Raw genomic sequence first — 13371 nt, forward strand, 5'->3', positions numbered from 1 at the left:
AGGAGACCTACTGGATTACAGTGGGCAGACAGGAGACCTACTGGATTACAGCTGGCAGACAGGAGACCTACTGGATTACAGCGGGCAGACAGGAGACCTACTGGATTACAGCGGGCAGACAGGAGACCTACTGGATTACAGTGGGCAGACAGGAGACCTACTGGATTACAGTGGGCAGACAGGAGACCTACTGGATTACAGTGGGCAGACAGGAGACCTACTGGATTACAGTGGGCAGACAGGAGACCTACTGGATTACAGTGGGCAGACAGGAGACCTACTGGATTACAGCGGGCAGACAGGAGACCTACTGGATTACAGCGGGCAGACAGGAGACCTACTGGATTACAGCGGGCAGACAGGAGACCTACTGGATTACAGCAGACAGGAGACCTACTGGATTACAGCAGACATGAGACCTACTGGATTACAGTGGGCAGACAGGAGACCTACTGGATTACAGCAGACAGGAGACCTACTGTATTACAGCAGACAGGAGACCTACTGGATTACAGTGGGCAGACAGGAGACCTACTGGATTACAGTGGGCAGACAGGAGACCTACTGGATTACAGTGGGCAGACAGGAGACCTACTGGATTACAGTGGGCAGACAGGAGACCTACTGGATTACAGCTGGCAGACAGGAGACCTACTGGATTACAGCGGGCAGACAGGAGACCTACTGGATTACAGTGGGCAGACAGGAGACCTACTGGATTACAGTGGGCAGACAGGAGACCTACTGGATTACAGTGGGCAGACAGGAGACCTACTGGATTACAGTGGGCAGACAGGAGACCTACTGGATTACAGTGGGCAGACAGTCATGCAGGTCTTTCTAGTAAAAGAAGTTGACATCTCAATGAGACACAGATTCCTGGTCACAGAAAGGACACAGCATGAATAATGAATCTAGCTCTAGCGTGCTGCCACACACACATACACGAACACACACACGAACCACACACACACACGCACTCTAGTCTCACAGTAGCTACAGTTTGCATGGCAGGTTTATTAGGATCATTACACTGCTGTTATTTTAGAGTTAGACTAGACATACCAGCTGGTTAACTGTTATTTTAGAGTTAGACTAGATATACCAGCTGGTTAACTGTTATTTTAGAGTTAGACTAGACATACCAGCTGGTTAACTGTTATTTTAGAGTTAGACTAGATATACCAGCTGGTTAACTGTTATTTTAGAGTTAGACTAGACATACCAGCTGGTTAACTGTTATTTTAGAGTTAGACTTGACATACCAGCTGGTTAACTGTTATTTTAGAGTTAGACTAGACATACCAGCTGGTTAACTGTTATTTTAGAGTTAGACTAGACATACCAGCTGGTTAACTGTTATTTTAGAGTTAGACTAGACATACCAGCTGGTTAACTGTTATTTTAGAGTTAGACTTGACATACCAGCTGGTTAACTGTTATTTTAGAGTTAGACTAGACATACCAGCTGGTTAACTGTTATTTTAGAGTTAGACTAGACATACCAGCTGGTTAACTGTTATTTTAGAGTTAGACTTGACATACCAGCTGGTTAACTGTTATTTTAGAGTTAGACTAGACATACCAGCTGGTTAACTGTTATTTTAGAGTTAGACTTGACATACCAGCTGGTTAACTGTTATTTTAGAGTTAGACTAGACATACCAGCTGGTTAACTGTTATTTTAGAGTTAGACTAGACATACCAGCTGGTTAACTGTTATTTTAGAGTTAGACTAGATATACCAGCTGGTTCACTGTTATTTTAGAGTTAAACTAGATATACCAGCTGGTTCACTGTTATTTTAGACTAAGACTAGACATACCAGCTGGTTAACTGTTATTTTAGAGTTAGACTAGACATACCAGCTGGTTAACTGTTATTTTAGAGTTAGACTAGACATACCAGCTGGTTAACTGTTATTTTAGAGTTAGACTAGACATACCAGCTGGTTAACTGTTATTTTAGAGTTAAACTAGATATACCAGCTGGTTCACTGTTATTTTAGACTAAGACTAGACATACCAGCTGGTTAACTGTTATTTTAGAGTTAGACTAGACATACCAGCTGGTTAACTGTTATTTTAGAGTTAGACTAGATATACCAGCTGGTTCACTGTTATTTTAGATTTAGACTAGACATACCAGCTGGTTAACTGTTATTTTAGAGTTAGACTAGATATACCAGCTGGTTCACTGTTATTTTAGAGTTAGACTAGACATACCAGCTGGTTAACTGTTATTTTAGAGTTAGACTAGACATACCAGCTGGTTAACTGTTATTTTAGAGTTAGACTAGACATACCAGCTGGTTAACTGTTATTTTAGAGTTAGACTAGACATACCAGCTGGTTAACTGTTATTTTAGAGTTAGACTAGACATACCAGCTGGTTAACTGTTATTTTAGAGTTAGACTAGACATACCAGCTGGTTAACTGTTATTTTAGAGTTAGACTAGATATACCAGCTGGTTCACTGTTATTTTAGAGTTAAACTAGATATACCAGCTGGTTCACTGTTATTTTAGACTAAGACTAGACATACCAGCTGGTTAACTGTTATTTTAGAGTTAGACTAGACATACCAGCTGGTTAACTGTTATTTTAGAGTTAGACTAGATATACCAGCTGGTTCACTGTTATTTTAGATTTAGACTAGACATACCAGCTGGTTAACTGTTATTTTAGAGTTAGACTAGACATACCAGCTGGTTAACTGTTATTTTAGAGTTAGACTAGATATACCAGCTGGTTCACTGTTATTTTAGATTTAGACTAGACATACCAGCTGGTTAACTGTTATTTTAGAGTTAGACTAGATATACCAGCTGGTTCACTGTTATTTTAGAGTTAGACTAGACATACCAGCTGGTTAACTGTTATTTTAGAGTTAGACTAGACATACCAGCTGGTTAACTGTTATTTTAGAGTTAGACTAGACATACCAGCTGGTTAACTGTTATTTTAGAGTTAGACTAGACATACCAGCTGGTTAACTGTTATTTTAGAGTTAGACTAGACATACCAGCTGGTTAACTGTTATTTTAGAGTTAGACTAGACATACCAGCTGGTTAACTGTTATTTTAGAGTTAGACTAGATATACCAGCTGGTTCACTGTTATTTTAGAGTTAAACTAGATATACCAGCTGGTTCACTGTTATTTTAGACTAAGACTAGACATACCAGCTGGTTAACTGTTATTTTAGAGTTAGACTAGACATACCAGCTGGTTAACTGTTATTTTAGAGTTAGACTAGATATACCAGCTGGTTCACTGTTATTTTAGATTTAGACTAGACATACCAGCTGGTTAACTGTTATTTTAGAGTTAGACTAGACATACCAGCTGGTTAACTGTTATTTTAGAGTTAGACTAGACATACCAGCTGGTTAACTGTTATTTTAGAGTTAGACTAGACATACCAGCTGGTTAACTGTTATTTTAGAGTTAGACTAGACATACCAGCTGGTTAACTGCCTTGGAGAGATTCCTACAGTATCATCATGTGTTTTCACATCTGTCTTGGTTTAAGGTGGTCCTCAAATCATGGTTGGGGTCAAAGGAGCCACTTAAGCAATAAGGCACCTCTGGGGTTTGTGGTATATGGCCAATATACCACAGCTAACGGCTGTTCTTATGCACAACACAACGCGGAGTGCCTGGACACTGCCCTTAGCAGTGGTATATTGGCCATATACCACAAACCCCCGAGGTGCCTTATTGCAATTATAAACTGGTTACCAATGTAATTAAAGCAGTAAGAATAAATGTTTTGTCATACGCATGGTATACGGTCTGATATACCACGGCTGTCAGCCAATCAGCATTCAGTGCTGGAACCAGCCAGGTTATAATTTAGAACATAGCCTATAGGCTACACTAGTCTAGAGTATTAGTAGAGTAGTAGTGCAACGTGAATACTCCTACTACAGTATAGTCACTATGGAAACCATTCAGTCCTTCACTCTGGCCTCTACTGAATGTCTTTTAATAACAATGACACGAATAAACATAGAATTGATAGAATGTTTAAAAATAGAAATGGTGAGAGGATCAGTCTCTTCCTGGAAATGCCTGATGGGATTACTCTCCACTTCATAGTGATGTAAAGTACTGGTGTGTTTCATATTTATATACAGGATGTACATGTATGCCTAGTGTAGACTACATGGCCTGCCTTGTGGAAGACGTCTTTTCACCTCTATGTGACAACCTGGTTACAAGGGGAAAACATTGGCTAGTATCATTTTATAGAAGGACTGGCTATGACATCATGCATACACTGAGACACACCCTCAAATCAGGGATGGTATTCTGTTACTTAGCCTAAATGCTGGTGAGATAACACCATTATATAGCCAGGGTGTGCCAGCAGAAGATTTTGCTACATGAACAACCAGGTTAATCAACATACTATGGAAGGGGCCTCCCGAGTGGCGCAGCGGTCTAAGGCTCTGCATCGCAGTGCTAGAGGCGTCACTACAGATCCGGGTTCGATCCCGGGCTGTGTTGCAGCCGGCCGCGACCAAGAGGCGGCGCACATTTGGCCCAGCGTCGTCTGGGTTAGGGGAGGGTTTGGCCTGCCGGGATGTCCCTGTACCATCGTGCGCTAGCGACTTCTGTGGTGGGCCGGGCATGTGCACGCTGACACGGTTGCCAGTTGGACGGTGTTTCCTCCGTCACATTGGTAGCCACCCTTTGCCTTGATGGCAGCTTTGCACGCTCTTGGCATTCTCTCAACCAGCTTCATGAGGTAGCCACCTGGAATGAATTTCAATTAACAGGTGGGATTTGTGGAATTTCTTTACTTTTTAATGCATTTGTGCCAATCAGTTGTGTTGTGACAAGGTAGGGGTGGTATACAGAAGATAGCCCTATTTGGTAAAAGACCAAGTACATTTTATGGCAAGGACAGCTCAAGTAAGCAAAGAGAAATGACAGTCCATCATTACTTTAAGACATGAAGAACTTTGAAAGTTTCTTCCAGTGCAGCCGCAAAAACCGAGTGATGGCGAGTGCTGCATCAGATGACCTGGCCTCCACAACCACCCGACCTCAACCCAATTGAGATGGTTTATGATGAGTTGGACCGCAGAGTGAAGGAAAAGCAGCCAACAAGTGCTCTGCATATGTGGGAACTCCTTCAAAACTGTTAGAAAATAATTCCTCATGAAGCTGGTTGAGAGAATGCCAAGAGTGTGCAAAGCTGCCATCGAGGCAAAGGGTGGCTACTTAGAAGAATCTCAGATATTTAATATATTATGATTTGTTTAACATGCATCCCAAATGACACCCTATTCCCTCTTGGTCAAAAGGAGTGCACAATAAAGGGTCATTTGGGACGTAACATTGACTTGACTTCTTGTCTAAACCTTCTGACGCATCACATCTCCACACACTTCCTCATACACTCCCATACCCACTCCTGCTCTATTTTGGTCACACACATTTATTCAATCTACTTTGAGCTGGCAGCAGTGGTGAGGAGTAGGTGTGATGATGGGAGATACAGGAGAAGGAGAAAGAGGTATGGAGAGGAGGAGGAGGAGGGGAGAGGAGGAGGTAAGGTGGAGAAGGAGGTGGACGAGAGGAGGTGGAAGAGAGGAGAAGAGGAAGGGAGGGGGAGGGAGAGGTGGAGGAGGAAGAGAGGAAAGGAGGAAGAGAGGAGAGGTGGAGGAGAGGAGAGAGGTAGTACTGTAACTAGTAGCTAACACTTTGGCTAGACTAAGTGATTTGACACAGAGTCACTGTAAAAGCAGGTGGAATTATATAACAGCTAGCTAGTTTAACTGCCGCCATACACACACACACACACACACACACACACACACACACACACACTCCAGTGGAGCCAGCAGCGGCTGTGCTCTTTGCCAAGGTGAGAGAGGGTCATGCTGAGAGTTTTAGTCTGAGTGGTGTTTGGAATGCAGAAACCATCACTCACTGTCTTTACTGTCTTCCCTGGTTATTTCACCCTGCTTCACCCCACAGGACCCATCGCTGTCTTTACTGTCTTCCCTGGTTATTTTACCCTGCTACACCCCACAGGACCCATCACTGTCTTTACTGTCTTCCCTGGTTCCTTTACCCTGCTACACCCCACAGGACCCATCACTGTCTTTACTGTCTTCCCTGGTTCCTTTACCCTGCTACACCCCACAGGACCCATCACTGTCTTTACTGTCTTCCCTGGTTATTTTACCCTGCTACACCCCACAGGACCCATCGCTGTCTTTACTGTCTTCCCTGGTTATTTTACCCTGCTACACCCCACAGGACCCATCGCTGTCTTTACTGTCTTCCCTGGTTATTTTACCCTGCTACACCCCACAGGACCCATCGCTGTCTTTACTGTCTTCCCTGGTTATTTCACCCTGCTACACCCCACAGGACCCATCACTGTCTTTACTGTCTTCCCTGGTTATTTCACCCTGCTACACCCCACAGGACCCATCGCTGTCTTTACTGTCTTCCCTGGTTCCTTTACCCTGCTTCACCCCACAGGACCCATCGCTGTCTTTACTGTCTTCCCTGGTTCCTTTACCCTGCTACACCCCACAGGACCCATCGCTGTCTTTACTGTCTTCCCTGGTTATTTTCACCCTGCTTCACCCCACAGGACCCATCACTGTCTTTACTGTCTTCCCTGGTTCCTTTACCCTGCTACACCCCACAGGACCCATCGCTGTCTTTACTGTCTTCCCTGGTTCCTTTACCCTGCTACACCCCACAGGACCCATCGCTGTCTTTACTGTCTTCCCTGGTTCCTTTACCCTGCTACACCCCACAGGACCCATCGCTGTCTTTACTGTCTTCCCTGGTTCCTTTACCCTGCTACACCCCACAGGACCCATCACTGTCTTCCCTGGTTATTTCACCCTGCTACACCCCACAGGACCCATCACTGTCTTCCCTGGTTCCTTTACCCTGCTTCACCCCACAGGACCCATCGCTGTCTTCCCTGGTTATTTCACCCTGCTACACCCCACAGGACCCATCACTGTCTTCCCTGGTTCCTTTACCCTGCTTCACCCCACAGGACCCATCGCTGTCTTTACTGTCTTCCCTGGTTCCTTTACCCTGCTTCACCCCACAGGACCCATCGCTGTCTTTACTGTCTTCCCTGGTTATTTCACCCTGCTACACCCCACAGGACCCATCGCTGTCTTTACTGTCTTCCCTGGTTCCTTTACCCTGCTACACCCCACAGGACCCATCGCTGTCTTTACTGTCTTCCCTGGTTATTTCACCCTGCTACACCCCACAGGACCCATCGCTGTCTTTACTGTCTTCCCTGGTTATTTTACCCTGCTACACCCCACAGGACCCATCGCTGTCTTTACTGTCTTCCCTGGTTCCTTTACCCTGCTTCACCCCACAGGACCCATCACTGTCTTTACTGTCTTCCCTGGTTCCTTTACCCTGCTACACCCCACAGGACCCATCGCTGTCTTTACTGTCTTCCCTGGTTCCTTTACCCTGCTACACCCCACAGGACCCATCGCTGTCTTTACTGTCTTCCCTGGTTCCTTTACCCTGCTACACCCCACAGGACCCATCGCTGTCTTTACTGTCTTCCCTGGTTCCTTTACCCTGCTACACCCCACAGGACCCATCACTGTCTTTACTGTCTTCCCTGGTTCCTTTACCCTGCTTCACCCCACAGGACCCATCGCTGTCTTTACTGTCTTCCCTGGTTCCTTTACCCTGCTACACCCCACAGGACCCATCGCTGTCTTTACTGTCTTCCCTGGTTATTTTACCCTGCTACACCCCACAGGACCCATCGCTGTCTTTACTGTCTTCCCTGGTTCCTTTACCCTGCTACACCCCACAGGACCCATCGCTGTCTTTACTGTCTTCCCTGGTTCCTTTACCCTGCTACACCCCACAGGACCCATCGCTGTCTTTACTGTCTTCCATGGTTCCTTTACCCTGCTACACCCCACAGGACCCATCGCTGTCTTTACTGTCTTCCCTGGTTCCTTTACCCTGCTACACCCCACAGGACCCATCGCTGTCTTTACTGTCTTCCCTGGTTCCTTTACCCTGCTACACCCCACAGGACCCATCGCTGTCTTTACTGTCTTCCCTGGTTCCTTTACCCTGCTACACCCCACAGGACCCATCGCTGTCTTTACTGTCTTCCCTGGTTCCTTTACCCTGCTACACCCCACAGGACCCATCGCTGTCTTTACTGTCTTCCCTGGTTATTTTACCCTGCTACACCCCACAGGACCCATCGCTGTATTTACTGTCTTCCCTGGTTCCTTTACCCTGCTTCACCCCACAGGACCCATCGCTGTCTTTACTGTCTTCCCTGGTTCCTTTACCCTGCTACACCCCACAGGACCCATCGCTGTCTTTACTGTCTTCCCTGGTTATTTTACCCTGCTACACCCCACAGGACCCATCACTGTCTTTACTGTCTTCCCTGGTTATTTTACCCTGCTACACCCCACAGGACCCATCGCTGTCTTTACTGTCTTCCCTGGTTCCTTTACCCTGCTTCACCCCACAGGACCCATCGCTGTCTTTACTGTCTTCCCTGGTTCCTTTACCCTGCTACACCCCACAGGACCCATCGCTGTCTTTACTGTCTTCCCTGGTTCCTTTACCCTGCTACACCCCACAGGACCCATCGCTGTCTTTACTGTCTTCCCTGGTTCCTTTACCCTGCTACACCCCACAGGACCCATCGCTGTCTTTACTGTCTTCCCTGGTTATTTTACCCTGCTTCACCCCACAGGACCCATCACTGTCTTTACTGTCTTCCCTGGTTCCTTTACCCTGCTACACCCCACAGGACCCATCGCTGTCTTTACTGTCTTCCCTGGTTATTTTACCCTGCTTCACCCCACAGGACCCTTTACTGTCTTCCCTGGTTATTTCACCCCACAGACACACACACACAATCAGTGTGTACACGGCGTCACATGTGATATAACCCCTTTGTGTACTCTCTGCAGTCAACATGTCTCTTGCGCTGTGTGTGTGTGTATATTCAGGTACATGGACAGATAGGACTCTACCTGTGCAGAGCACATGCCCCTTTGCCCTTCCAAAGTGTCCTTTTGGGTGGTGGTAGAAATTCACACACTAATATTTGTTGTTGTTGTTCTGAACCCACTGCCTGCAAGTCGTCGTGTTAACTGTAGCATATGGTAGGATTATTAAAGTGAATAAGACTGAAGCCTTTGAGGCTAAGGGTTCTTTATTTGTGTCATTTAATTTGCCTTTAAGATGTGTCCATCTATTGCTTCTATGGAACTAAATAATCAATGTCATAATTGCTTAATGAGCTGCTGCGGAAAACTTTTTTGGACCCCAAAAGTTCTGTGCACGGCCCTGATTGTATTGACCTCTGTATTCTCCTGACCTCTCCTCCAGCCACCAGACACAGACAACATGCTGGGACCATCCCAAGATGGCCGACCTCTACCAGTCTCTGGGTAAGAGGTCCACATACAGTGGACCAACAGACAAATTGAACCTTTGTCAAGTAGGAACTATTTCAGATGCACTTGATTAGGTTTGCCCTGTATAGGGTTGCAAAATTCAGTGAACTTTCAATAAATTCCCTGTTTTCCCAGACATTCCGGGTGGATTTCCTGCTTATTCCCTTCTGATTCCGGGAATCCTCCAACCAGGATTTGGGGAAAACCAGAGAATTTATTGAAAGTTTCTGGAATTTTGCAACCCTAGCTCTATACAATTGTATTGTACTGTACCAAAAGTGTGAGCGAGCTACATCAAGTCAAGTAGCAGGCCAATGGCTGATTATGGATGGCAATGTTTTACAGTGTATTTAGTTTTAGTGACTGTCTCTCCATGTGTCTCTGCAGCCGACCTGAACAACGTGCGTTTCTCAGCCTACCGGACAGCCATGAAGCTGAGGCGCCTGCAGAAAGCTCTCTGTCGTAAGTCCAGCCCCCTCACAGAGTCACCGCCCAAAACTATCTCATCTCCTCCATCAGCCCTCCAGCCCCCTCACAGAGTCACTGTCCTACAGTACCTCTCTACTCCATCACCCCTCACAGAGTCACTGTCCTACAGTACCTGCTCTACTCCATCACCCCTTACAGAGTCACTGTCCTACAGTACCTCCTCTACTCCATCACCCCTCACAGAGTTACTGTCCTACAGTACCTCCTCTACTCCATCACCCCTCACAGAGTCACTGTCCTACAGTACCTCCTCTACTCCATCACCCCTCACAGAGTTACTGTCCTACAGTACCTCCTCTACTCCATCACCCCTCACAGACTCACTGTCCTACAGTACCTGCTCTACTCCATCACCCCTCACAGAGTTACTGTCCTACAGTACCTGCTCTACTACATCACCCTCTCGTCCATTGTCCTCCCCTCACACTCTACATCACTCACTCATTCATCATCCCTCAGTCTCTCACCCACTCTTTCATTTCCACCAAGCACTGTTACACATCAGTTACTCTGTTATACATCATTTACTCTGTTACACATCAGTTACTCTGTTGCACATCAGTTACTCTGTTATACATCAGTTACTCTGTTACACATCATTTACTCTGTTACACATCAGTTACTCTGTTACACATCAGTTACTCTGTTACACATCAGTTACTCTGTTACACATCAGTTACACATAATTTACACATCAATTACTCTGTTACACATCAGTTACTCTGTTGCACATCAGTTACACATATGTTACTCTGTTGCACATCAGTTACTCTGTTGCACATCAGTTACTCTGTTACACATCATTTACTCTGTTACACATCAATTACTCTGTTGCACATCCGTTACTCTGTTACACATCAGTTACTCTGTTACACATCATTTACTCTGTTACACATCAGTTACTCTGTTGCACATCAGTTACTCTGTTATACATCAGTTACTCTGTTACACATCATTTACTCTGTTACACATCAGTTACTCTGTTACACATCAGTTACTCTGTTACACATCAGTTACACATAATTTACACATCAATTACTCTGTTACACATCAGTTACTCTGTTGCACATCAGTTACTCTGTTACACATCAGTTACACATATGTTACTCTGTTGCACATCAGTTACTCTGTTGCACATCAGTTACTCTGTTACACATTAGTTACTCTGTTACACATCAGTTAATCTGTTGCACATCAGTTACTCTGTTACACATCAGTTACACATCAGTTACACATCCGTTACTCTGTTTCACATCAGTTACTCTGTTGCACATCAGTTACACATCAGTTACACATCAGTTACTCTGTTACACATTAGTTACTCTGTTACACATCAGTTAATCTGTTGCACATCAGTTACTCTGTTGCACATCAGTTACACATCAGTTACTCTGTTACACATCAGTTACACATTAGTTACACATCAGTTACTCTGTTATACATCAGTTACTCTGTTATACATCAGTTACTCTGTTACACATTAGTTACTCTGTTACACATTAGTTACTCTGTTACACATTAGTTACTCTGTTACACATCAGTTAATCTGTTGCACATCAGTTACTCTGTTACACATCAGTTACACATCAGTTACTCTGTTATACATCAGTTACTCTGTTACACATTAGTTACTCTGTTACACATTAGTTACTCTGTTACACATCAGTTAATCTGTTGCACATCAGTTACTCTGTTACACATCAGTTACACATCAGTTACACATCCGTTACTCTGTTGCACATCAGTTACACATCAGTTACTCTGTTACACATCAGTTACACATCCGTTACTCTGTTGCACATCAGTTACTCTGTTACACATCAGTTACTCTGTTACACATCAGTTACACATCCGTTACTCTGTTGCACATCAGTTACTCTGTTACACATCAGTTACACATCCGTTATTCTGTTGCACATCAGTTACTCTGTTACACATCAGTTACACATCAGTTACACATCCGTTACTCTGTTGCACATCAGTTACTCTGTTACACATCAGTTACACATCAGTTACTCTGTTGCACATCAGTTACTCTGTTACACATCAGTTACACATCAGTTACACATCCGTTACTCTGTTGCACATCAGTTACTCTGTTACACATCAGTTACACATCAGTTACTCTGTTAAACATTAGTTACTCTGTTACACATTAGTTACTCTGTTACACATTAGTTACTCTGTTACACATCAGTTACTCTGTTGCACATCAGTTACACATCAGTTACACATCAGTTACTCTGTTACACATTAGTTACTCTGTTACACATTAGTTACTCTGTTACACATCAGTTACTCTGTTACACATCAGTAACTCTGTTATACATCAGTTACTCTGTTATACATCAGTTACTCTGTTACACATTAGTTACTCTGTTACACATTAGTTACTCTGTTACACATCAGTTAATCTGTTGCACATCAGTTACACATCAGTTACACATCAGTTACACATCCGTTACTCTGTTACACATCAGTTACTCTGTTACACATCAGTTACTCTGTTATACATCAGATACACATCAGTTACACATCAGTTACACATCAGTTACACATCAGTTACTCTGTTATACATCAGTTACTCTGTTGCACATCAGTTACTCTGTTACACATCAGATACACATCAGTTACACATCAGTTACACATCAGTTACTCTGTTATACATCAGTTACTCTGTTGCACATCAGTTACTCTGTTACACATCAGTTATACATCAGTTACACATCAGTTACTCTGTTATACATCAGTTATACATCAGTTACACATCAGTTACTCTGTTATACATCAGTTATACATCAGTTACACATCAGTTACTCTGTTGTACATCAGTTACTCTGTTGCACATCAGTTACTCTGTTACACATCAGTTATACATCAGTTACACATCAGTTACTCTGTTATACATCAGTTATACATCAGTTACACATCAGTTACTCTGTTGTACATCAGATACACATCAGTTACACATCAGTTACACATCCGTTACTCTGTTGCACATCAGTTACTCTGTTACACATCAGTTACACATAATTTACACATCAATTACTCTGTTACACATCAGTTACTCTGTTGCACATCAGTTACACATATGTTACTCTGTTGCACATCAGTTACTCTGTTGCACATCAGTTACTCTGTTACACATCAGTTACTCTGTTACACATCAATTACTCTGTTGCACATCCGTTACTCTGTTACACATCAGTTACTCTGTTGCACATCAGTTACTCTGTTATACATCAGTTACTCTGTTACACATCATTTACTCTGTTACACATCAGTTACTCTGTTACACATCAGTTACTCTGTTACACATCAGTTACACATAATTTACACATCAATTACTCTGTTACACATCAGTTACTCTGTTGCACATCAGTTACTCTGTTACACATCAGTTACACATATGTTACTCTGT

The 13371-nt window shown here is 43.9% G+C and overlaps 1 protein-coding gene across 10 annotated transcripts in view; it reads left to right on the forward strand.

Annotated features, from left to right (window-relative positions):
- Positions 1–13371, forward strand: part of dmd (dystrophin) — a 424484-nt gene that overhangs the window by 373326 nt on the left and 37787 nt on the right. For all 10 annotated transcript variants that reach the window (XM_082963114.1, XM_082963111.1, XM_082963108.1 and 7 more), the window contains 2 exons: positions 9394–9455; positions 9849–9923. In XM_082963114.1, coding sequence (XP_082819240.1) covers positions 9394–9455; positions 9849–9923 — 137 coding nt within the window. The remainder of the gene's footprint in view (positions 1–9393; positions 9456–9848; positions 9924–13371) is intronic.

The sequence above is a fragment of the Salmo salar genome, chromosome 16 (genome assembly GCF_965601325.2).
Source record: "Salmo salar chromosome 16, fSalSal1, whole genome shotgun sequence".
Classification (NCBI taxonomy): domain Eukaryota; kingdom Metazoa; phylum Chordata; class Actinopteri; order Salmoniformes; family Salmonidae; genus Salmo; species Salmo salar.